The 25607-nt window shown below is 40.5% G+C and overlaps 1 protein-coding gene across 2 annotated transcripts in view; it reads left to right on the top strand.

Moving 5' to 3' along the window:
* grik4 (glutamate receptor, ionotropic, kainate 4) overlaps window positions 1-25607 on the top strand; it is a 598764-nt gene that overhangs the window by 265182 nt on the left and 307975 nt on the right. For both annotated transcript variants that reach the window (XM_037546764.1, XM_037546765.1), the window contains one exon: window positions 2579-2713. In XM_037546764.1, the coding sequence (XP_037402661.1) occupies window positions 2632-2713 (82 nt within the window). In that variant the 5' untranslated portion in view covers window positions 2579-2631. The remainder of the gene's footprint in view (window positions 1-2578; window positions 2714-25607) is intronic.

The following is a 25607-nucleotide window of genomic DNA, read 5'->3' as shown; positions in this document are numbered from 1 at the left end:
AATTTTCTAAGTAAATATATTTCTAAAGGTGCTATTGACATGAAATTCTCACCAGATGTCGGTAACAACCCCTCCAATCCACACATGCAAAAAAATCTAACCATAGATGTCCATAAATTGTTGTGTAATAATGAGAAATGACACAGGGAGAGAGTATTGAACTCGCTTACTGAAATGTATTTAATAGTTCGTACAAAAGCCTTTGTTGGTGATCACAGCTTCAAGATGCCTCCTGTATGGAGAAGCTAGTCGCATGCATTGCTCAGGTGTGATTTTGGCCCATTTTTACTCAAAAATACTCTTCAGTTCCTCAAGTTTCTGTGGGCTCCTTCTATGCAGAGCCGGCCCTGACCAATGTGGTGCCCTAGGCGAGATTTTGGTTGGTGCCCCCTGCAACTGTATAACAATAAATAAATATAAAGGTGTTGCACAAAAAATATTTTAAAACTATTTTACATAAAGCAGTGCAGAGAACAACCTTCTGCTTATTGTAGAGAGTCTCTAATCAACGAGGATTAAGACCTGCTTATTTAGTGAAAATGGGGGGGGGGTCTTTTCAAATTTCTTTAATGAGTTTAGGGAAGGGGGTAACTGATCACTTGCTAGCTAGCAACTATTTTTCTGAAGGGAACTTTTACTGTATGGTTAATTCACCATATTATATTACCTCTGTTTTTTTGCCGCCTTTCTTCCTCCTCTTTTCTCCTTTTTCTGCCCTGGGCACCAGAGGACTTCTGCCTTTCAGACATCTTTATGGGTCTTTCTTTAGATGTCACTCACTCTGTGGCGTTGTCTTTTTCCTCACAGAGAAACAGTAACGAGGTGCACAGAGCGTGCGGGGGCGGGAGGGGGGGGGGTGGTGCGCGGGTGATAGGTGTTGTGTGTTTTTATTATAATAATTATTAATTTGACTAAAATGATTAAACAATGAAGTTATGATTATGTGGACTTTGCTTTTGCTTTTTCATATTTATTAATCAATCACAGCATTTGCCTGTATCGCCTAAAGGAAGGGCCGGCCCTGCTTCTATGAACTCTGAGCTTTAGTTCCTTCTGTTGATTTTCAGTTGGATTCAGGTCAGGCGATTGGCTGGGCCATTCTAGCAGCTTTATTGTCTTTCTCTGAAACCAATTGAGTTTCCTTGGCTGTGTGTTTGGGATCATTGTCTTGCTGAAATGTCCACCCTCGTTTCATCTTCATCATCCTGGTAGATGGCAGCAGATTTTTATCAAGAATGTCTCGGCACATTTGTCCATTCATCGCTCCTTCAATTATATGAAGCATGCCAGTACCGTACGCTGAAAAACAGCCCCACACCAGGATGTTCCCACCTCCACACTTCACTGTTGGCAGTGTCTTTTGACCTCCAAACATGGTGTGTATTGTGGCATCCAAAGAGTTCAATTTTGGTCTTATCTGACCAACTATGTTCTCCCAGTATTTCACAGGCTTGTCTAAATGTTGTTGAGCAAACTTTAAACGCTCTTCAACATGCTTTTTCTTCAGCAGTGGAGTCTTGCGTGGTTTGTGCGTTACTTATTGTTTTCTTTGAGACAGTTGTACCTGCTGATTCCAGGTCTTTCTGTAGCTCTCCACAAGTGGTCCTTGGCTCTTGGACAACTTTTCTGATCATTCTTTTCACTCCTCTGTCTTTAATTTTGCAGGGAGTACCTGGTTGAGGCTGGTTTATAGTGAAATGATGTTCTTTCCACTTCTGGATTATCACCCAAACAGCACTCACTGGAACCTTCAGTAGTTTCGAAATTCTTCTGTAACCAATGCCATCAGTATGTTTTGCAACAATAAGGATGCGAAGGTCTTGATAGAGCTCACTGGTTTTTACCCATCATGAGATGTTTCTTGTGTGGCACCTTGGTAATGAGACACCTTTTTATAGGCCATCAGTTGAACCAGCTGATATAAATTTTTACTAAGTGGCAGGATTGCTTTCTAATTACTGATAGATTTCAGCTGGTGTCATGATTTCTATGGCTTTTTGCACCTCGCTTTCTTCATGTGTTCAATACTTTTTCCCTGTGTCATTTCTCATTATTACACAACTTAATTTATGGACATCTATGGTTTGATATCTTTTCAGGTGTGGATTGGAGGGGTTGTTACCAACATATGGTGAGAATTTCATGTCAACAGCACCTTTAGAAATATATTTAATTAGAAAATTGGTGACATGTTCAATACTTATTTCACCTGCTGTATGTCTGGTAGGGGCACAGGTTGATCTGAAGCGTCTTGGGAAGTTAGAATTGATTTGAATCAATTATATTCATTTTCAGTGAAGTCTTTTTTGGGGCCAAAATAAAATGTTCAGGCTTTATTTATTTATTTACTTCAATGTAAAAATTCAGTAAATCTAGTTTTATGGTTTCTTGTAAATAAATATGCTACAAAGAGCGCTTAGTGTTTTTATTGCCTGTAATCATCTACTGTGTGAATAGTTCTACCTGTCTGGGAGGATGAGGGTGGTCAAAGTAGGCAATTAATCCATCTGAATCAAATTACGGTGGAATTTGATATTTTGTAAATTGCTGTAATTGGTGTGTTTATGTATGGTTGCAGGTGGCTGTGCGCAGGGGGACCCCCGGGGCAGGACCCATGAGGAGGTATAGAAGATGCTCGCAGCCTGGGCGCCTCTGCTCTTCTTAGCAATGTGGGTGAGAAGCACCGCCAGTGGGCCGCTCTCCTTCAGAATAGGTACGTCCAGTTTCTCTCTTGATACAGTTATGCAGTGTATAGTTTTCTACTCCTTATTGTGCATTGGATGGCCTGCTGGATCAGTACACGGAATCAGTTCAGGTATTGGAATCATGTCATCTGACAGGAGTCAACTGTTTTGGTCCAATAATCATGAATTTTTATCAGTGATTCTCATTCCTTAAAAAAAAATTGGCCGAATTTTATTAGGCTTTTATTTTGAAACCTGCAGCTCACATTGTGTGGGCTGAATACATAGAATACACATGCACTAGCATGTCCTATTGACATAGTTGCAACATAAATAGCTTTTTATTTGCTTTTTACAGCTGTCAGTTTTCACTTCTTAAAAAAATCATTTTTAAATAACATCAAATGAAATAAAGTTCTGTATTAAAAGTAAGAGGCAGCTGATTATTTAGCCCAGTGGGTTATGCAAAATTATGCTGCAACATTTTATTATATGGGTCACTGACAAATAAGGCTAGACAATTTTTTCAATATTTATGAAAGGGCTGCTGACTTTTGCATTGCACCATGGAGACCACACTCCCTCATAAAAGACACGATGACATGATAAAATCTGAATTTTAGTTTAGTCTGTGAATGAATACTTAAAAGATCTCCTTTTTGAACATGATATAAATTTGAAGGTTTCAAACATAAAGTCATGCCAAACTATTGTGATTAGAACTTTTAATCGTTTAATAGTTTACATTATCTGCATATATGGTTGGACGGTTGTACCAGATGACATTTTTAGACTTTGGGAGACATAAAACTCTAAATGTAACTCTGTTTAGAAGCTGCAAAATAATGTGAGATACATACAGTGTTATTCCGTCATTTTAATAGAAAAATAATAAAAATGTACCTCCATATTATTGGCACATAGGTGTAGCAGCAGCATTTATATAAAACAAAAGTTTTCTTGCTTACATTAATCACAACACAAACCCGACAAATTCAAAATAAGTTACTGATTGTTTGTTCGAAGCAAAAATCCAGTGATTCCAGTCTTTGCTGATGGGTTTTCTGATGGGTTTTTGTTTGTTTTTGTTTTTTGTTTTTCTCCCCCATTTCGTAGTTGCAATTTTAATCACAATATTGGAATTTTGTCCATATCATGCAGCCATAAATCCTCCATTCAAACAGACAAAGAAGTTGAAATGCTTCCGCAGTGAGTGAGCTTGTGATATAATCTTGTAATTGTTGTTAATGGAATTCATAGGGTTGCACACCAGCCTCGCTGCCTTAGGGCATCTTCCGAACCTGCAATTAACTCTCCACATTTCGCTTGTTGGAAAGTGGATGAGAAATGTGCTTTTTTGATGTTTCTGTAACTAAACACAAATGAAAGTAATGCATTTAATTAGGCCTAATGCACTGACTCAATTACTGATCTTACGTCTGTGCAGGAAGTAATGCTTTAGTGCATGCACAGAAAGGCTTGATATCTCAGTAGCCTGCATGTGCATAATTACACTGCTTTTTATGCTTCAACACTTTGATTCTATGTTAAATGCACTCCATGTGTTAGCTTAGAGTAATTAGACTTTTGGAGGCGTTGGAGCTTTATGGTGTCTGTGTTGTGTGTAGTGAGTTTACTTCTTACAGTAATATGGATGTTAAATGCCCTGTGCAGGTTATGATTTAATTTACACGACGGTACATTCGGCTGTACAGTGTCATTACCATGTGCAGTGCAAGTTCTACTTTTTCCTCGAGTTTCAGCATTAATCCAAAACGACCTACGTCAATTACGTCCTTCCACAGAGTACTAATAACAACAGGCTGGGTGAGTTATGATACTGCAGATACCATGTTCACTTCTGAACACTCATACTCTATAAAGGGAGGTGTGTGTGTGTGTGTGTGTGTGTGTGTGTGTGTGTGTGTGTGTGTGTGTGTGTGTGTGTGTGTGTGTGTGTTTCACTACATACATTATCTTTCTTATTAAAGGCATCATTTCAGGATTTGAACTGACTTCATTACTGTGTAGAACTCAGAGACTGAGAAAGAGTGAGTGAGTGACAAAGACAAAGAATAAATGAGAGAGAGCAGAGAGGGAGGGAGAGAGGGACAGTGAGAGGGGGAAGTGAGGGAGAGAAAGAGAGAGTAAAAAGAAAGAGAGAGTGAGAGAGACAATGTGAGAGAGTGAGGGAGGAAGTGAAAGGAACAGAGAGTGAGTGAAAAAGTCAGTGAAAGGGAGAGAGAGAGGGAGAGAGAGAGAGAGAGTGAGAGAGAGAGGGAGGGAGAAAGTGAGAGGGACAGAGAGAGAGAAAGTGAGAGTGACAGAGTAAAAGAGGGAGGGAGAAAGTGAGAGAGACAATGTGAGAGTGAGGGAGAAAGTGAGAGGAACAGAGAGTGAGTGAAAAAGTCAGTGAAAGGGAAAGAGTGAGAGAGAGAGGGAGTGAGAAAGTGAGAGGGACAGAGTGAGAAGGTGAGAGGGACAGAGAGAGAGAAAGTCAGTGAAAGTGAGAGTGACAGAGTAAAAGAGAGGGAGGGAGAAAGTGAGAGGGACAGAGAGTGAGTGAAAAAGTCAGTGAAAGGGAAAGAGTGAGAGAGAGAGGGAGTGAGAAAGTGAGAGGGACAGAGTGAGAAGGTGAGAGGGACAGAGAGAGAGAAAGTCAGTGAAAGTGAGAGTGACAGAGTAAAAGAGAGGGAGGGAGAAAGTGAGAGGGACAATGTGAGAGAGTGAGGGAGAAAGTGAGAGGAACAGAGTGAGTGAAAAAGTCAGTGAAAGGGAAAGAGTGAGAGAGAGGAACAGAGTGAGAAAGTGAGAGGGACAGGGTGAAAGAGAGGGACAGAGAGAGGGAGAAAGTGAGAGTGACTGTGAGAGAGTGAGGGAGAAAGTGAGAGGAACAGAGAGTGAGTGAAAAAAGTCAGTGAAAGGGAAAGAGTGAGAGTGAGAGGGAGGGAGAAAGTGAGAGGGTCAGAGAGAGAGAAAGTGGGAGGGGCAATGTGAGAGAGTGAGGGAGGAAGTGAAAGGAACAGAGAGTGAGTAAATGAGAGAGAGAGAGAGTGAGAGGGACAGAGAGAGAAAGTGAGAGTGACAGAGAGAGAGAGAGGGAGTGAGAAAGTGAGAGTGACAGAGTAAAAGAAAGGGAGGGAGAAAGTGAGAGGAACAGAGAGTGAGTGAAAAAGTCAGTGAAAGGGAAAGAGAGAGAGAGAGAGAGAGAAAGTGAGGGACAGAGTCAAAGAGAGACAAAGTGAGAGGGACAGAGAGAAAAAGTGAGAGTAACAGAGTGAAAGGGAGGGAGGGAGAAAGTGAGAGGGACAGAGAGGAAGAAAATGAGAGGGACAGAGTTAAAGAGAGACAAAGTGAGAGGGACAGAGTGAAAGAGAAGGAGGGACAGAGAGAGGAAGAAAATTAGATGGACAGAGTCAAAGAGAGACAAAGTGAGATTGACAGAGAGAGAGAAAGTGAGAGTGACAGAGTGAAAGAGAGTGAGGGAGAAAGTGACGGAAGACGTGAGAGGGACAGAGAGAGAGAGGGACAGAGTGAGAGTGAGTGGAGTAGAAAGTGAGAGAGACAGTGAAAGAGTGTGTGAGGGAGAAAGTGAGAGGGACAGAATGAGAGAGAGAGAAAGACATAGTGAGAAAGAAGGACAGTGTGAGAGAAAGGGAGAGTGAGGGAGTGAGAGAGAAGTAGTGTGAGGGAGACGTTGAGTGATGGTGACGAACAAAGCGAGAGAGTGATGGTGTGAAATGGAGGGAGAGAGAGAATGTGAGAATGAGAGATAGTAATGGAGAATGCAAAAAGAGGAGAGAGTAAGAAACTGAGAGAGAGAGAGAGAGAGAGAGAGAGAGAGAGAGAGAGAGAGAGAGAGAGAGAGAGAGAGAGAGAGCGAGAGACAGAGAGAGAGAGAGAGAGAGACAGAGAGAGAGACAGAGAGAGAGAGAGAGAGAGAGCGAGAGACAGAGAGAGAGAGAGAGAGACAGAGAGAGAGAGACAGAGAGAGAGAGCGAGAGAGAGACAGAGAGAGAGACAGAGAGAGAGAGAGAGAGAGAGACAGAGAGAGAGAGAGAGAGACAGAGAGAGAGAGCGAGAGACAGAGAGAGAGAGAGAGAGACAGAGAGAGAGAGACAGAGAGAGAAAGAGAGAGAGAGAGAGAGAGAGAGAGAGAGAGAGAGAGAGAGACAGAGAGAGAGAGAGAGAGAGAGAGAGAAAGAGAGATAGAGAGAGAGATAGAGAGAGAGAGAGAGACAGAGAGAGAGCTTGGCTAACTTTGCTGGAACTGGAGCTGGAATGACTCTCCCTCTCTAATCTCACACTGGCACCACAGTGAGCAGTGCAAACTTAGTTCCAGATGATTTAACAGTTGGGAAGGGGTGTGTGTGTGTGTGTGTGTGTGTGTGTGTTTCTGTGGGTGTGTGTGAGGTTATTGTGCTGTTGTGAGGCGCTGGGCTTTGAAACGATTGCGCTCAGGAACAGCAGCGGCCATATTGATCGCTTTATTCAGTGGCATATTAGGAAAACAATGCGTTTCTCTGCAGCCGCTCAGAGAGCAGATGAGGCTGCGAGCTCATTTGCACCAAACAAGCTCCTGAGCTCGCAGATCAATTATTAAGCAGCCGCGGCTCTCAGCCATTCCCGCCGCGGCGCTTTCCCCGTCACTCCCCTCGACCGCACACGCGAAACAAACAGCTCCCGAGTCGCCGGTACAGTAGCGGTTAATTAGCCCAACATGCTTTTCCTCCACCTCCACCATTCCTCATCCCTTCACCTCTCATCCCCGCAGAAGCAGCACCTTCAGAGAGCGAGTCCTGTGTTCAGGCTGCCTTTGCGCCCTGGTTTAATTAGACTGAGCGCTGATCTCTGCCAGGCGGTTGCTAACAGTGCTAACAGTCTAGAGGAGGCCGGCGGTGTGGACAGTTTATTTCCAAATATATCTCCATAAAATCTTATTTTTTTTAATCAAAAAGTTTGATGTAGTGTATAAACACTGTTAAAGTAACTAAACGTAATATTAACTCGTTCTGAGTTCGTTGTTTTTGTGGTTTCATGTGTAAACATAAAAGCTTATTCAGCGTGCAGCAGTTAAGCTCTGCCCTTTCACAGTAAAGCGGAGTCTCAGCCCTGACTGCTGTACGAATGTGTACAATACAGGACAGCCTCTCAGAACTGCTCTCATTTCCATACACCTTTACCACGTCTAAACGCCTCTTCACATTATCCAGAAAATGCCTTTTTTCCTTGTGTTGGAGGTCCTTCGGTTGGACTGTGGACTTTTTCTTCAGTAGTGATGAAATCATATGCAAAAGTTTGTGCACCGCTGGTCAAATGACATGTTTAGTTGACTTTCTAAGTGAAAAAGTGTTGACATCTTTTCCAGAGAGCACACTTCTGCTCGTTTTCATGTCATTTTAATGCACAATCACTGTTTAGTTGCTGAATTTAACATGCTGGCGGGCCTGTGCAAATGTTATGACATTTATTCTGTATTTTACGTTTCATATTTTCTACATAAATGGAAACTGTGTGTTCTCTTTGGAGTATTCCTTTTTCCATTTATTTCCCCGAAACATGCATTTTGACCAGGAATGTTCAAATATTTCTACACAACATTTATAGTGTTTTTTTTTTTTTATGGCAGTGGTACATTAATTGTTTTATAAAGAAAGCTGCAGTTGTGCTGTTTATGACCGTTTTTGTAGAAAGGTGTGAAATAGTTTCACAACTGGGGTTCTCACCCCTCCCATTTCACCCATCATTGCTCACTAGCAGTTACACTTCACTCACAGAAAGCCAGCAGTGTCTTTTTTTGCCTTAAAAAATACAAAATATTTGCCCATTCCACTACTAGGGGACCAGCAGAAGAAGGCTATAGATATCAGAAAAACAGATTGTATAGTTGTAAGGGATAAATAAAGGTTGGAAAATGGCCTTGCAATATATATATATATATATATATATGACTCTCTGGTACAAAAACCCACAGAAAAGTGTTGTAAGTGGATATTAGGGAGAATATAAAATATAAGAAAGATGTCTGACCACTTTGAGTTTGCATTAATAAAGTTAATGAACCCTTTCTTCCTGAGCACCAAGGACTTTATGCTAAAGCATTGTCTTACAGACCTCACAGAGCTTCACAGCACTACCTCATACAGTATTGTAAACCTCAGGGAAATCAAAGTGAACCTAAAGAACCAACAGCTTGATCTCAACCAGGCAAGAACATTCGCTGTAGATCATAAAAGATGGAGAAACATTGTGAATCAAAGTTCGGAGTCCTGCGGCGCACACAGCAGTGTACTGCTTATGAAATCGCCCTCATCCAGACGCTAGCAAGTGACTCATGATGATGATGATGATGATGATGGTTGTAAACCTTAAAGTCTGAAGCATTCAGCTGACGACATGCACTGCAGTTGAATAAGTGATTTATCAATGCCACTAAAACGCAGCATTGTTTTACATTGTGGTGACACCAATCCCAGTGTACTGGTGTAGACGATGTATCACAGAGCTCTAGATCAGGCTGTTATTTCCCCCAGCATGGCTCTGCAGGAGCTGATATTTAACGCCCTCACCCCTCCAACCCCACCACCGCCGGAATGTCACTGTCTGGCCTTCACACGGAATACATCAGGGCCAAAATAGCATCACACTGGCAGGCAAAACGCAGGTGCATTCAGGACCCCCACCCTCCTGCTCCTCTGTTCCTTTTCCCTCAGGAGACGGCTAATAATGCAGGGTTCAGAGATAAATCAGAATAAATAAGCATTTGGTTGGGGTTTGTTATGAGAAACGCCTTCAGATTGTTGCCAACGTTTGATACATTTTTACTGAGAGGAGTAAAACGTTCCTTTCAAGCTGCACGGTTCTTGCACAGACTGTACGGTTTTAGCATTCAGCTGTAAAACTGTCCAGTTAATGGTTTATGAAATGATTGTAAACTCTGTTGCACTCATATTAATTTTACTCGTGTTTATTGAATAAGTGACAGCATGCCAGCTTACCTTAATGCAATAAAATGAGCTCTGAACATTGTGTAGAAATCAATGCCATCCTTCATTCCTTCATTTCAAAAGCTAACTGCAAGCAGTACTTATGACAGTAATTTTAGGCCTGATATTGTCTTGTATCACCTTATTACACCAGTGACCTAGCAGAGCAGTCTGATAAGCTGCTGATGAATCTGATCACAGAGCACAAAGAACAGGACTGTGAACTGTGCCATGAATAATTCAATGCGATGTCATAGGCATACACAAAATAGAGACAAACACTCAGATGTGCTGGATGGCACTTGTTCATTTGTCTAGAGGGAGCTTGTGTACATCTCAGTGGGCTTCCTTCAGAGAATGGGGTCACTCTCTGAAAAGCCTGACGCAAGTCTGAATTTATCATAATCTAATAAGGGACATGCATGGCCTGAGTCAGTGACAGTGGAAATACATCTTAAATATATGAACAGATCTTGCCTGCTACCAATGTTTAGAGCCTTCAGGGAATTCTGCACGCTTCGTTTTGTGTTTGCTGCTGCTTTTTGTTGCTTTGCTGTCTTCTTGGGCACCTATGGCCTTATGGACATTTTATGGATCCCTATGAAGAAAAGAATCAACATTTTTAACCATAAAAATGAAATTATAATTCAACCAAGTCCTAATCTTTTAGGTCCTTAAGGGCATGAATTATATGTGTAGTTGAGTTCTCCTGCTCCAGACTAAAGCAGAGAATACAGTGGTAGACTTGGTTCACATGGAGTTCAGACTGACATATTTCACACCGACATTGTAAAGATGGAAAACAAGTCATATTGGGTAAAAATCTCAACTTGACTGGACATATTTTCATGATGTTCTGTACTTTTAGGGACAATAGCAGGGACAGTACTCACTAAACCTTCCTGGACCACTGTTCTCATGGACTAACTGAGCTTGTGGGTTTTATGTATGACTTGTTTAATTGATGTGGTACTCTAAAGTAATCTGCCTCTGCGTTACTGTGGTTTTGCTACGATGTGAATGCCTTTGTAACATCTGCAGTGTGGTGCATTAATATGTAATGTAATGTGTGTGCATATTGAGCATTTTATAATGCTTCTAATGTGCCTCAGCCAATTCATTCTAAATTTCTGAGCTTCTAATGAGAAGATAAAACACATCCGAAAATGGTTCATTACACATACCAGAGGAGGTGTGCATGGAGGAGCTGATGGTATATTTTGTCTGTGGTCTATGTTAATGTAGCAAGACTTATTTTTATATGTGTGTATGTATATGAGGGTAAGTAAGTGATACTTTTTTTTATTTTTGATCCCACAACCGGGGAAATTCCACCTCCGCATTTAACCCATCCGTGAAGTAAAACACCACATACACACTAGTGAACACACACACTAGGGGGCAGTGAGCACACTTGCCCGGAGCGGTGGGCAGCCCTATCCACGGCGCCCGGGGAGCAGTTGGGGGTTAGGTGTCTTGCTCAAGGACACCACAGTCATGGACTGTCGGCCCTGGGGATCAAACCGGCAACCTTCCAGTCACAGGGCCAGCTCCCTAACCTCCAGCCCACGACTGCCCCGATTGGATCGTGTCGTTTAAGGGTCGTTATTGGGTCGTTTAAGGCCTCACCCAAATTATAGCCCTGGCCAATTCTGACCACCTACACTGTATACAATATCCATCTTTTTACAGCTTCTTCCTTTGCATAATTTAATCTGAATTCTTCAGTTTTTTTTAATTTTTTTATTTCCCTGTAATTTTTTCATATTTCATAGAGCTGCAGCAATGGTACACCATTGAAATGAGGAGGAGAAAAACGCATCTTCAGCGTGAGAGAGAGTACCTAGCTACTGTTTCGCCAGTTCCAATGTGTTGTTGATAACACTACTATAAGATAAAGTAAAGATTAATATTAGCTTCGATGTGGTGGTACAGTATTGAACATTAGCTGAAGTTAGAATGGTTAAAGTTGCTCTTGAGTCAGGAAAGGAACTAGGATATTTTTAAAGATTCTTTTCCTGTGTCTTTTTAAAGCAGTGTTAACTACCGTAATCGCTGTCAGCATGTGCTGCAGTTTCCCAGAAATGTACGTTTTGCCCCTAAACTAGACATAAAAGTTAAAGTGTATGAACGCCAGCTGGCTACATTAGCTAATGTTAATTGGCTACTAACCGATATAAATATGTCTTGTTACAAGAGTAGAGTGCTTTCTAGTGCATAGCAGATATATAGGCACAAATGCTGAAATGAGAAAATAAAGAACGATTTAATTGTTATGAATTTGTTTAGCTTTCGTTTGTAACCGTGAACATTTTACTTCAAACTCTGGTCTTATTTTACCACTCAGGGTAGTCATCTTATTTTCTTATTTTTCTACTCAAAGAAAATGTTTGTTGTTACAGCATCCAAATGTTAAAGCGCAGAATTGGATACTTTTAACATGTTGCTGTTAACTAGTACAGCTTGTCTTGTTGAGATAAACATACACAAATGGTGACTAAGTGGGCTCTCAGTAGACCACCTTGTAAGGTTTATCTCTATTTTTAAGATATTTGATATGTTGTCAGGATAGGTTTGAATCGTGGTGATGCCACAGCCCCAAAAAGTCAATAATTATTGATATGTTATCAACGGTACTTTATGCCACTAAACCTTTGGGTCATAAATGAAGACTGACAGCAGCCAACTGATGTATTGGTTGGGTTCTAGTGGAGGATACAGAAGATATTGCTTATTTCAGTTGGTGGAAACATACATGACTTTTTCTGAATAAAGCTGTAAAATTACAGAATGTTCCATTATTGAAGTGAATGAATTGGCCTGGAGATACACAGAGTATGCACTGTAATTTAACATAATTGTCTGTGAAAGGAGTAACAGAACTGTCTGTTAACTTTACGTACTAGTAAACTTTTACAGATTATTTTCTGGCAATATAGCAAATACTCATGAAGCCATCACGTCTTTTCAAATGCATTGTCAATGGACAGAGAGAGCTCCATCCGAAGAAACCTAGAGAGAGAAAAAGACATTTATCCTGTCTTGGATTCCAAGCCCTAGATGGCTCTGGACTCTCCAACACACAGACATTTGTGTCCTTCAGGAGCCAACGTGACACTATTTTTATTCCAAGTAATTTCAAAGCATTTTTGTCATTTCAATCATTAAAAGTTCACACAGTGTAAATGGCAGCTTTTTAAATGGTGTAAATAAATAAAACCTTCCAAAAATTAAGTTATGAGGTTTTAATATGACAGCGACCGTATGCTTATGTCTGTAGGCATGTCTAATTAAAGTGATATTAAACTACTGTTCAGTTCCATATGCTTTCATGTTGTTTCGCAGGAAGAACCAATGACCCTGTGACATGATTTTCTCTCACCTCAAATATGCCATGCCTTCCTACATCTGTTGTACTTTCTTACTTGTATTATGGATTTTAAGTTCTTTACTGAAGAATCCTTTAAATCACACTTTCCTACAAATTGGCAGCCAGTAATATTCTAATAATGCTGTCAAAAAAGGTTCAATGGAGTGTCGCCAGAGAAGAATGGTTCTTCTACTTTTGATTCCCTAAAGAATATTTAAGTTCTATGGTTCTTTGAAGAAGACCAAGTAAGAAGAACTGCATTTTCCTTGCCAGTTCTCTTACACAGTACTTGGTAATGTGTATTCCATTCAAGAAACCCTTCATTGGAACTAAAAAAAAGGCTGAGCCTAAACCTTGAAAAACAGTGCCATGCCATTATCCCTCCTCCACCAAACTTTAGTGTTAGCAGCATAGGTTCCAGAAAGTAGTGTTCTCCTGGCATTCACCAAACCCATATTCCTCTATGAGACTGCCAGATAGTAAAGCATGATTTATCACTGCAGAGAACACTGCTCCAGAATCCAGTGCTGGTGTGCTTTACACCGTTCCAGCCGATGCCTGGCATGGTGAATGGTGATCTTCGGCCTGTGCAGCTGCTCTGCCATGGAAACCCATTTCATTAATCTTTTGATGCACAGTTCTTGTGCTGATGTTTCTTTTAAAGGTAGCATTGAACTTCGTAGTGAGTGTTGCAACAGACAATTTTTACAGCCTTCAACGCTCGGCAGCCCCACTCTGTGAGTTTCAACTATTGCGTGATCAACTACTTCTTAGCTGAGCTGTTGTTGTTTCTAGATGCATAATATTTACACCTGAAATGAATAATTAGGAGGGTGTCTACATACATATGTTTATCCACTGTAAATATAAAGGAATCATCTATGGAGGCTTCCCTGCATGTTTGTCATGTCACTTCTTCCATTACCACAGAGGAGGTTTGATTTGATTTCTCCCACACTTTAACATTCCTGAATGTGTTCAGGACCTCTACAGACTCAACTCTCACTGTTTCCTTCTTTCTGTAATCTGGCCTTTCTGTTTTTGGTGACGATGAAAGGGCAACATCTTGCAGTGTAGCCTTTATAATTCCACTGCTGAAGCCGTCTGTGAACAGTAGGTTGTTTCTTCATTGGGGAGGTTGCTAGTTGTTTTAGTGACAGCTGGTGGAGGGTTTTCCTTCACAGATCGCTTGATTTTCTAAACGTGACTGCTGTTGTTTTTCTCAACTAACCTGGTGGTTGCCAACTGTTAAGTATGACATGTTTTTCACTGTTATTTTTTTCTGCCTTGTGGTTCTAATTTGAATGTGTTTCTTTCTGCCCACAAATTGCTGACTTTTATTGATGGCTTTCAAGTCAGCTTGCGGGACAAGACAAATACCACAGGCGAAGGATCTGAAAGCCTTTATTACACTTTAAAAAGCCTATATCTTACACTTTTCCTTTATGTTTCCTTTATGTTTACTGTTTTATGTACCAAAAACAGTCAATTTAGCTTGACATTTTTTTGGAATCGTGCTTTTTGAGTACCTGTCCTGTATTATGCCTCATTCAAGTTTGGGCTCAAGCACTCCTTATAACTTCGGCGTGAATGAATGGAGCTAAACTGTGTATGTAAATGTATGGATTTTGAACTCAAAATGAGCTGTTAGTTTCGATATGTTGGCTGTATAAACTAAGGAACTTCTGAAACCTTAACAGTGTTTAAATACTACAATCTCAAAAATAAAGGGGCCAAAAAGGGTTCTTTGTACGATGCCATAGAAGAAGCACTTTAGGTTCTCTGAAGAACCTTTCAGTTGAGGATTCTTTACAGAGCCATTTTTGTAAATTTGTCACACCTTTGAAACTTTGTTCTAGGTAAAAACCCTTAAATTGATATAGAACCTCTACATTCTGTGAATCTTATTTAATCCCCTGAAGGGTCTTCACGCTCTCACACTCACATATTTCACAGAACTCATTTTCATTTGATTCTTTAGGGAGCCAAAATTGGTTCTTCTCAAGCATAGCTCAAAGAACCCTCTGTTGCACCTTTTTTGAGTGTACATCAAACTCTTTTCAAAGAATGAGAAAAAATATTTCCATGACACAGGCCCTTCAGTTTGATTCACATGAAGCAAATACCTTTTATAATAAGGTGGAGTTTTATAGTATTTCACTCTTACATCTTGCAAGAGGGTGAGCTATGTCAAATTTAGACTTAGTAACTGTCACGAGTTGTAGTGAAATTTCTTTTCTTGCCATCAGTGACTAGAAACTCTCAAAGCGGGACTGAATGAGTGAGCTCTGAACACAGGAATTAGTATTTTATTCCGTCTCTGAGGAGCGTACTTTTCTTCCAGAACATTCTCCTTCCTTCAGCATCCTTTCAGCTTCACATAGAAAGCCTAAGGGCTAGCATACATCAGCAGATGTTTTCTGGGTCATGCTAGTGCCAGTGTAACTGATCCCTGCTGGAAGTTGTTTAAAGAAATGATGATGGTCTTTGCAGAAGATTGTGGAACCGCAGCATCAGAAGACTTCCTCCCCCACTTGCTGATTAAAGGCTCACTGGGCAAGGTGTGGGAGTGAGTTGGCCAAAGGAAATTTCTGATGCCTGCTGGGATTGCAGCGCTTCTTCTTGTTGGAGGCTGGTGATGAAACCTCCTCAGACCTTTGTTATTGAGTCTCTTCTGATTGGTGAGATGGAACCACCTCTGACTTGGACAACAATAGCCAAACAACGGTAAATGAGCTGTGACCGAGTTACACTCTCTCTTTATTTTCCTCACTTTCTCTTTTGCTGTATGTTGCCCTCCTTCTCTCTCTCGCTCTCTCTCTCTCTCTCTCTCTGTCTCTCTTCTCTCTCGCTTGCTCTCGCTTGCTCTCTCTCACTCTATCTCACTCTCTTTCGCTCTCTCACTATCTCACTCTCTTTCGCCCTCTCGCTCTCTCTCGCTTGCTCTCACTCGCTCTGTCTCGCTCTCTTTTGCTCTCTCTCGCTTGCTCCCTCTCACTCTATCTCACTCTCTTTCGCTCTCTCACTATCTCACTCTCTTTCGCTCTCTCGCGCTTGCTCTCACTCGCTCTATCTCGCTCTCTTTCGCTCTCTCGCTCTCTCTCGCTTGCTCCCTCTCACTCTATCTCACTCTCTTTCGCTCTCTCACTATCTCACTCTCTTTAGCCCTCTCGCTGTCTCTCGCTTGCTCTCACTCGCTCTGTCTCGCTCTCTTTCGCTCTCTCTCGCTTGCTCCCTCTCACTCTATCTCACTCTCTTTCGCTCTCTCACTATCTCACTCTCTTTCGCTCTCTCGCGCTTGCTCTCACTCACTCTGTCTCGCTCTCTTTTGCTCGTTTGCTCTCTCTCTCTCTCTCTCTCTCTCTCTCTCTCTTTCTCTCTTATGTGTATATATACAGCAACTGGCCACTTCATTAGGTATACCTGTTTTCTACAAGCTGTTTCTCTACATACTTTGTTAGCCCCCTTTAACTCCATTTTTCAATGATCAGGACCCTCACAGGTCTTATTTGGGTGGCGGGTCACTCTCAGTGCTGCCACGACACTGATGTGTTGGTCATCCTCTAGTCCTTCATTGCTGCCCACAGGACGCTGTTGACTTGATATGTTTGGTTGGTGGACTCTTCTCAGTCCAGCAGTGACCCTGAGGTGTTTAAAACCCCAGCCGCACTGCTGTATCTAATCCACTCATACCAGCACAACACACACTAACACACCACCACCATGTCAGTGTCACTACAGTGTTGAGAATGATCTACCATCTAAATAATACTTGCTCTGTGGGGTCCTGATTATTGATGAACAGGGTAAAGGGGTAACAAAGTATCAGAGAAACAGATGGACTACAGTCTGTAACTGTAGAACTACAAAGTGCAGCTATACAGTAAGTGGAGCTGATAAGATGGACCCACAAGGAGGCGTGACTCATGAAGTGGATAGTCTGTATACATGAGCTCTTCTATATCAAGTAGTTTTCCGATGTCATTGTCTGTGCTTAGTTTTACAGTATCTGTGGTGTAGGTTAAAGGGTCAGTGCTAATGAGCTGTGGACTACTGTTAATAGCACTCTTCACTGTTTACATTTACTGCATTTAAGTAGAAGATCTGAAGTGTTTATGCTCTTCTTTACCATAATAATGATCATCAGCGGCGTGCAGCAACTGTGTTTGTATGCTATTTAGTGGCAGAGGAGAATCACTCCTTCAGATGTGATGTGTTATGACTTTTATCTGATATAATTCACCAGTCAGAGGAAGTGCATCTCGGTCAGTAACATCATGGCTGTAATTCAGTCACAGATAAGTCAAATGCAAGCACAGCAGATGAACACAGCTGTGATGTTATTCATGAAAACACGCACGACCTTGAGTGTTCTGTTGATTTCATACAACAGTTCTGTGAATGTATTAAATCACAGGTATCAATCGATTTAATATTAGAGGTTTCTTCCACCACAATGAGTAGCATCCTCTTGCATTACAGATAGAACTATAAAATATTGCAATACCAAATTCAGTTTAGCTTTTCCAGTGATTGCCAGATTATCTTCAGTGTTGTTTTGTTCCAGCCATTCTGTTTGTTTCACAGCACATCTTATTTGCCAAATTGTTTTCCGTTTGTTTCTGGCTAATTTTATTTATTTATTTGTTTGTTTATTTATTTATTTGAGTTTTCCTGCTGTCACAGCTGCTGACCAAAGAGCTTACGACAAGAACTTTGGAATTTGGTGTACAATTGCAATAACTGCAGGGCAGATATTAAATTAGAGGTTATGAAATGTATCCTTTTTCTTTTTTGGTAAATACTGAAGCAGAAAGTTAAGGTACATTTGACTCTGATCGAAAGTATGAAGCTGGAGCTTAGAACTGTAGCTGCGTTCCAAAGCCTTGGCTGCATTTCTCGGCTGCTGCGAGCTGTTCCAAAGCGATGGATCCTTCATATACAGCCTAGAAGTGCAGCCTGTCTTCTGAGCGATTTTGAGAATCCAGCTTATGTATCCTACACGGCCTTCGGATGCCCACAGTTCTCTGAACATGAACAACGCCAAGGGAAAAAAAGAGCACCATGAAAATGTCGGAAAACTAAGCCATTGTTTCAATTGAGCTTGTTTCAAAATGTTACACTTTATGAAGTGTAAAATGATTGATTAATTAAAGAATTAAAGGAATAAGAATCCTTATATTGTGTTTTAATCATAAGTATTAGTATATATGTAGTTTATCATACTGCATAAGCTGGTTAGCTATGAACACAATTCAACAGGCTCCACTTTCTCTCACCAGTTTGCCTGCAACTGACCCCTTTCTGGTGACATCACCACACAGCCTCGTTTGGACTGTTTCATGTGTGTGATCAATAGGGCTCCTAAAGAGGAGTCTTCATAGGACAGTCCTGCTGAAGATCCGTCCTACCTTGACTGCAGCCTAGGCTTTGGAATGCAGCTTATGTCAGGCGTTTGAGCTACAAGGTGGGAAAAAACCCTCCATGAAAGGGAGTATCGATAGCAAAACGCTAGCCAGCTAATTTTATGAGTGATAACTTTTGTGCTCATGATGTCTTTACTTTTTTCAAACAGTGAACTTCATGGCCACTTTTATGTCTGTATGTTGACTGATCTAAGACAAACATTGCTTTAAAGTAGTGAAGTGGTTGTTTATTGTTATTGACTGTGTGAACTGCCATGTGATTGTTGTACGCTGAGCCAACTATCCAAATTGGAATTCCCAGTTGAGGGGATTTCGTCTTCTTGTTGGAGATGGGAGCTCCACATTCAGACAAATGCAGCATTAGTAATGGTTAGCTGCAGCACTAAGTCATTACTTAGCCAGTAATCAGCAGGATGATAGGCTTTGACTGAAATGAATACCTGTGACACTGCTGGGTACGTCAGCCACTCATTGTCCGAATCATGGAAAGGAACTCCAGAATGATTCTGGGGGCACGGCAATCTCGCACAATGCACTAGTGACTTATAACACTGTAGATCACTACATCAGCTGAATGTATACCAACGTGCATTACGCCTCTCTTGTTACTAAGCAACAGACAGAGGAAGAGTACATTAACGGTGGCTGCTGAGCCACTGAAAACCAAATTTGTCAGACTCTCTTGACTCCCTGAAGAGTCACTACAAAAACAGCAGCTCTACACAGTTGAAAGGAGTTCCAGTATTTTTTCAAAGTTTCCCCATAGTTCAATGCTTGAAATGTAAACAGAGTCATTCAGGGTGGTTTGATGAAAATGCTTTGTCATAGAAAAACTTAACTATTTCTTACAGTGGCTATATGTTTGTATGTGATGGGTGTCTGCAGTGTAAATATAGCCATTTAATTTGCTGTTAAAAACCGCCAGTGAACCTACCCTCTGAGTTTGGAAGTGCTACATCTGAAAAAAAGAAGTAATGTTGGTGGACTGTTTTGCCTTACATGGACCTTCTCAAAACTATTGCAAAGCAGTGTCTCAGACATCAGGCAGCACATTCATAATTATTTCATGTAGTATCTTCCTGTGAGGGACCTTTCAGAGGCAGACGCCTGGTTTCTGTCAACAGTTAGGACTCGATAAGTTTCCTTAGTTTGGAATGTTTTGCGTCAAACCACTCTGAATTACTTTTTATATTTGAACTATTTAATTATGCAGAGATTTAGAAAAATCGGTGGAATTCTCCTTCAAAAATGAGTTACTAATGCTGCTCATTATACAGCAAAAGGCCTGACTTGTGACTGCAGATTAATGAGGTTTTGGACCAAGAATTGTGCTCCCCAGTGGATTAAGTTAAGTTTTCCTTCAAAACATTATCAAGCCTGTGTCTGTGGCAACAAATCAGAAAACAAATTCAACTTTGCAAGGAACTAATGCTGATTTCTGGTACTTTCTAATACTGAAGCAGGCTGAAAAATAAGCCTCAATAATAATAATAATAATGTCCAGATGCACTGCCTTATTTATAATGTTTTACAGCTACTTTCTAAACCCATATAGCACATCCCTAATGATTGAGTAGGGATCCATTTCAGCAGAGACACCCAGTTATTGTGAAACAGTGCTGTTCTCACAAATAACAGCAGATGTAGAACACTCAGACGATCAGAACAATCAGACTGCGTCATTGGAACTGTTTTACAATGAGATTCATGGGATATAATGTTTCCTTTAATTCCAGCATCATACAGAGCTGTCAGTTGACTGAGCCTAGGGTTGATACGCGGCTCTTACAGAAAGAGACAGAAAAACACATACACAAACATTATTACCCATTGCTTGACAGTGATGACTAAGAGCTAGAGTCATTGTTTGGGTAAACGATGCATATACAGGCCATGCAGGTGAAACACCTCAGGTCACCAGGCTGAATAAATCCAGACATCTGCCACTTTTATAGGGCAAAATGAGGCTTGGCTTTGGCAGTGTTCCATAACTTTCTGATTTTATAACTTCTCCCTCAAGAGAGATGCGCATACACAATCTTCTGTAAGCCATTTAAACACTGAATTAACCTCCAGTGCTAAAAAGCATTCGTTTGTGAAGTTTGACAGTTGCATTTCAAGGCTCAGGAGCACTGACTAACTAGTGTGGAGGTCTACACTGTGAATATAAGAAAGATTAAAGGTAAAACTGAGTACTGTCTACAGTTACAAGGGCAGCTACAAGGACATCACACAGTCAAACAGAAGTGTACAATCATATTAATAAAGATCCCATTGTAGATCATTTGGAATAAGGTGTTCATACATTTTTTTAAATGAAAGAGTTCGATGTATTATGTAACCATTCACTCCCAGTCCATATGGTCCTTACATAGACGTATTTGCCTGTATTGAACACTTAAAAGCTCACATACAGTACTGCGCATTCTGCATCAAAAACAAAGCAGAAAACATTTATTTAACAGAATATTATGCAAAAATGTCAACAACAACAATCAGTTTTTGTCAGTATTGTGATTTATTCTGCCTTTATTACAGCTTCCGTTCTTTTCAGGAGACTTGCTTTCAGTTTCACTAAGAAACCTGCAGGGATATTTTTCCACACCTCCAAGTTCAGCCTTAGCAGTTGGTTAGATTTCTGCTTGTCACAATCAAAGTAATCCCAAACACAGTAATGGCTGTGTTGACAGCCTTTCAGACCCATAGCTTTGATTTGCCTTCTCACAGTGGAAGGATGGGCAGAAATATCTGTGGATTTTTTCACATCTGAAGTAAGAGTGGAGCTTGATTTTCTCCTCTCTCTCAAAGATGAAAGCTTTAAGTGCTGTTTTTCTGATGGTGACAGCTCTGTTGTACTGCCAGGTAGTACAGTTGTTAGGAGTCTCATTTCCTTTATATCGTTTAATCATTTTCTGAACTACAAACTGCTTTAGTTTTTTCACTCATTTTTCTCTGACTTCCCTCTTTCTTATGTAAGTGGATCGTCTAATAATACCTAATCTCCTCAGAAATATCACCTAAAAATGTATAACTTGTACTTAATGCAAGTACTGTACATCTGCTTACATACACTGAAGTTATACAGAGTGTTTCAGCTCTATTTTGTATTTGAATGAGGCACAATACAGGGTGGCCAATGACAACAGAGGTCATTTACATGTATCAGTCTTAAAGGCGCAGTAACAAAAATGGCCTATTTGTAAGCAATAAAGCAAGGTTGGAAAATATGGGAACATTAATGACTGGCTGTTTTTGATACATAAAATCATACAATACAAGAAAATTGTGGGCCCTATAAGAGAAAATGACTTGGAAGTACTGAGACGAGGCCACTGCATCCAAAGCATATAAGTTGTAAGCTTCCAAATCTTCCAGCATTGTGACAGTAATAGTGTCCTCCAAAAGATAAAATAAAATTGGTATTTCTGTCGTATACCCATGCAGTTTCAATAAAAGTCAATGAAACTAATATAAGGGCGCAGTACAGACACAGACTGTCACTCTAAGAATATGCTCTGTTATTATAACAGTAGCACTTTTTGTTTTGTCACTTTTTCAATGGCAAATTGAGTTAAATAAAGGTGGTATACAAGTTACTGCTGATTTCATATCCCTTCCACATAGGATCTGCTGCTGCCTGCAACCCACTGGCATCACCAAGCCTCTGCCTTTGATATCTATCTTTGGAATCAGTATGCATAAACCATTATGGAGGCTTGAGAGCTGTCTGTGAATGAAAAGTAGGCATTTGGAGGAGAGAATTCAAATCAGATCTGTAATGCAGCCGCTGGCCATGGCAGAATTAGCTATTTGGAGTATTATAGGAATGCTGACATTGTTAGTTATTAGTAGTATTGTTGGTAATCAGCAATAATCAGTAAGTTGGAAACACATCTAAAGATAGAACAATTGCCAGGGCTGAGGAGAAGAAGAATAAAATGTCCTAAAATGACTTTGATGGGTGTGTGTGCACCTTAATTAATCTAGACATGTGAAGTTTCTTTAAAATAGTTGGACAGATATGTGGAGATCATAGAGAATACGAAGTTAATCCACAGTTGAACATTCATCATAATTGATATTCCTCCATGCAAAGATGGGCTAAGAGTCAGCCAAGTCGCCAAAGGAGATTCAAACACTATGAGTGTCACAGAAGTCTTCCTTCTTCATCTCAGAAAATGATGACCTAATTTTCATGCTGAGATATGGGAAGCCTTTCTTTGTTTAAATGATCGAAGAGTTCACATGTAAAGTTGTTGTAGCAGCATTAAGAATAGATACATTCCAATTAATCCTGTTATTAATCCGAACATGCTGAGGACCAGATGTTCTAAGGCATTTGCTAGAGTTTCAGACGTAAATATGATGCGTTCTGCCTTGGGCTGCAACAAATGCTTCATACATTTGACATTTAAAATGTTCAAAAGTGGAAAAGCCATTGGAGTTACTGACATGTTTGCCACTTTCATGAACTCGGGCGTTTTTCTGGGGAAACAAATGCTTTTCAAGCCATATACTAGCTTCTCACCGGAGCACAGTCGCAGCGCTACTGCGATTCAGCCCGGCTGGCGAGACTCTCCCAGTCCCAGGCAACGCAGTCGGTTTTAAATCCAGGTGCTGGTCCAAATAAGTTTCCTACTTATCCAGATTGCTAGCTAGCTACCAGTCTGTCAGTTCCATTAATTACTGAGAATACATGAGAGCATGGTAGCCGTCCTGAGCTGTAGGCACATCATTCAGACTGCACCAGTTATTCAAGCCAACATGGCTAGTTTAGTGCTTCAGTACTGAGCGAGTTAAAAACCTTCGGCCCTGTTTTTAATTTTAAAATAAAACGTTGTGCAGCACACATTTTAACAACACGCATTACAGGCTCAAAACGGAGCTCTGGCTTGATGTTCAGGTCTCAAATGCAAATTAACATTATGTTTTGACTGACTGCACAGTTGATGTAATTGGCGCAATTAAATAGTGCAATTACCTATCGCTGTTGTCGGAAGACATAATTTGAAAATACCTCTTGCTCTTTATATTCTGTGTAAATTTCATGATGAATAGACTGAAAGAATTGGCCCAAAATCACTTGGAAAAGTCTCTGGTTCCATTGACTTCCATTAAAAGTAAAGGATGTTTTTTGCTTCTTCTGTAAAGTGACCATTTTGGAGATACAAGGCTTTCTTCCGACAACAGCAATATGTAGGTGATGTTATAGGGGTGCCCAAACATGGAAATGCAAATGCATTTCTCTTATAAATATGCATTTGAGGGAGGATTGTGCAATAGTAAGCAGACCATATGAAAACAAAAAATAAGTAAAGATGCTGGAAGAGCAGCTGATTACATATTCCATTCCAGCTCCTAAATGGAGGAGGATATTAGCAGTAGTGTCTCAAAAGGAAGTAGAACTTGAGTTAAAGTTTGAATGAGATGTGTCAGAGCAGGAAGAACACTAAAAGCTACAGTACTGAGGACCTCCGGGATTTGTCTCAGAGATATTCTGGGATGCAATGATAGTTTTAATTAAAGACGGATTAAAGTCTAATCTTTTCAAGATCAACATTAAAAAACTTTACTCCAGAACAGAATTCTCTCTGGACTCAGTCGAGTTGAAGTTAAGGGTACGTCGGTCAGGTTAGGTGGTACCATATTTTTAAGGGCCAGTTTTTACCCTTAGTGACGTTGTGTACTGCTGTTGTCGGAACAAAACCTCTCCGTTTTTGTCGTTTTCCAGTTTTTGACATAATTTGGAAATGCTTGTTGCCCTTTACATCGTACATAGATGTCATGATGAATGGACTAAAAGAAATGGCCCAAAATGACATGGAAAACATTCTGGTGCTGTTGACTTACATTAAAAATAAAGTTGCTTTTTCCTTCTCCTGTAAAGTTGCATCTTTGAGATACAAGGTTTTGTTCCGACAACAGCGATATGTAAATGGGGATACTTTGTGAAATACACCAAATGGGATTGAAACTGAATCACTGTGTCTTAAGGGTGCCAACTATAGAATATATTCATTTAAGTTGACTTTCTTTTTTTTTTCTTATACTGATTATTACATGTACAGTACTGTATAAAACTCAGAGAGCACCCTTATTTATTCTCCAGTCAAAACTGCCATTAAGTAGAAGTGGTTCATTTCTCAGGATCAGAAAAAAGTAGAAAGCATGTTTAACAACTAAGTATATGTTCTCAGTATTTAGTGTGTCCACTTTTTGCCTTTATTACAGACTCTATTCTTTATGGGCAACATGCTTTTAGTTTTTCTTGGAAATCTGCAGGGAATATTTTTCCATGCCTCCAAAGTTCAGTCTTAGAAGTTGGTTGCATTTGGTCCAGTAATTCCAAACACATTCAGTAATGTTGAGGTCCAGGCTCTGGGGTGGTCAGTCCATTGTTCAGTCAAAGACCAACAGCTTCTTTGTTTGATTTGCATATTCTGTTCTATTCTTTTTTGTTTCTTTTATTTTCTCAGTAAGGACTTCTTAACAGCCACACATCCGTTCAGACTCATAGTGTTGAGTCGTCTTCTCACAGTGGAAGATGGACAGACACCTCTGCGGATGTTTTCAGATCTGAAGTGAGAGTGGAGCTTGATTTTCTCCTCTCTCTTAAAGATGATGGTGACAGTTTTGATGGTCTTGTGCGGTTGAGTCCAATGTATATCTTTTCATTTTTTGAATACCTGTTTTTTGACAAGAGATTCATTAAATGAAGGGTGTTCTCTGACTTTGAGCGGGGCATTATATCACATTATTTTGGCAGCATTGGGATGAACGTTTCATGAAACACGTGAACATAGGGGCAGTTTTGCCTTTTGTCTCTGATTATTTCTGAAGCTGACCCTCAAAGTCTTTGAGAGTGATATTTCCACCCTTGTTCTTTTCAGGATCTCAGAGTTTCGTGATTGGCAGGTCAGAGACATGAATGGCAGTAAAATTTTGCAAAAGTCTTGTTAATCTCCTTAGGTTCTGTTGTAACACAGCTCCGCTTATCTGTAATTACATTAATAGGCAACTCTCATGGTTCTCTCATCTGAAGTTGAGAAGCCTGCTGGGAAGGTCTGCACTGTTGTACTACAGATGTCTTATTTTGTGTAGCTGAAATTTATCTCTGGATGGCGATAAGCCACCACGCTTA

This window comes from Pygocentrus nattereri, chromosome 17 (genome assembly GCF_015220715.1).
Source record: "Pygocentrus nattereri isolate fPygNat1 chromosome 17, fPygNat1.pri, whole genome shotgun sequence".
Lineage (NCBI taxonomy): Eukaryota > Metazoa > Chordata > Actinopteri > Characiformes > Serrasalmidae > Pygocentrus > Pygocentrus nattereri.
This window is presented reverse-complemented; position numbering and strand designations above follow the sequence as displayed.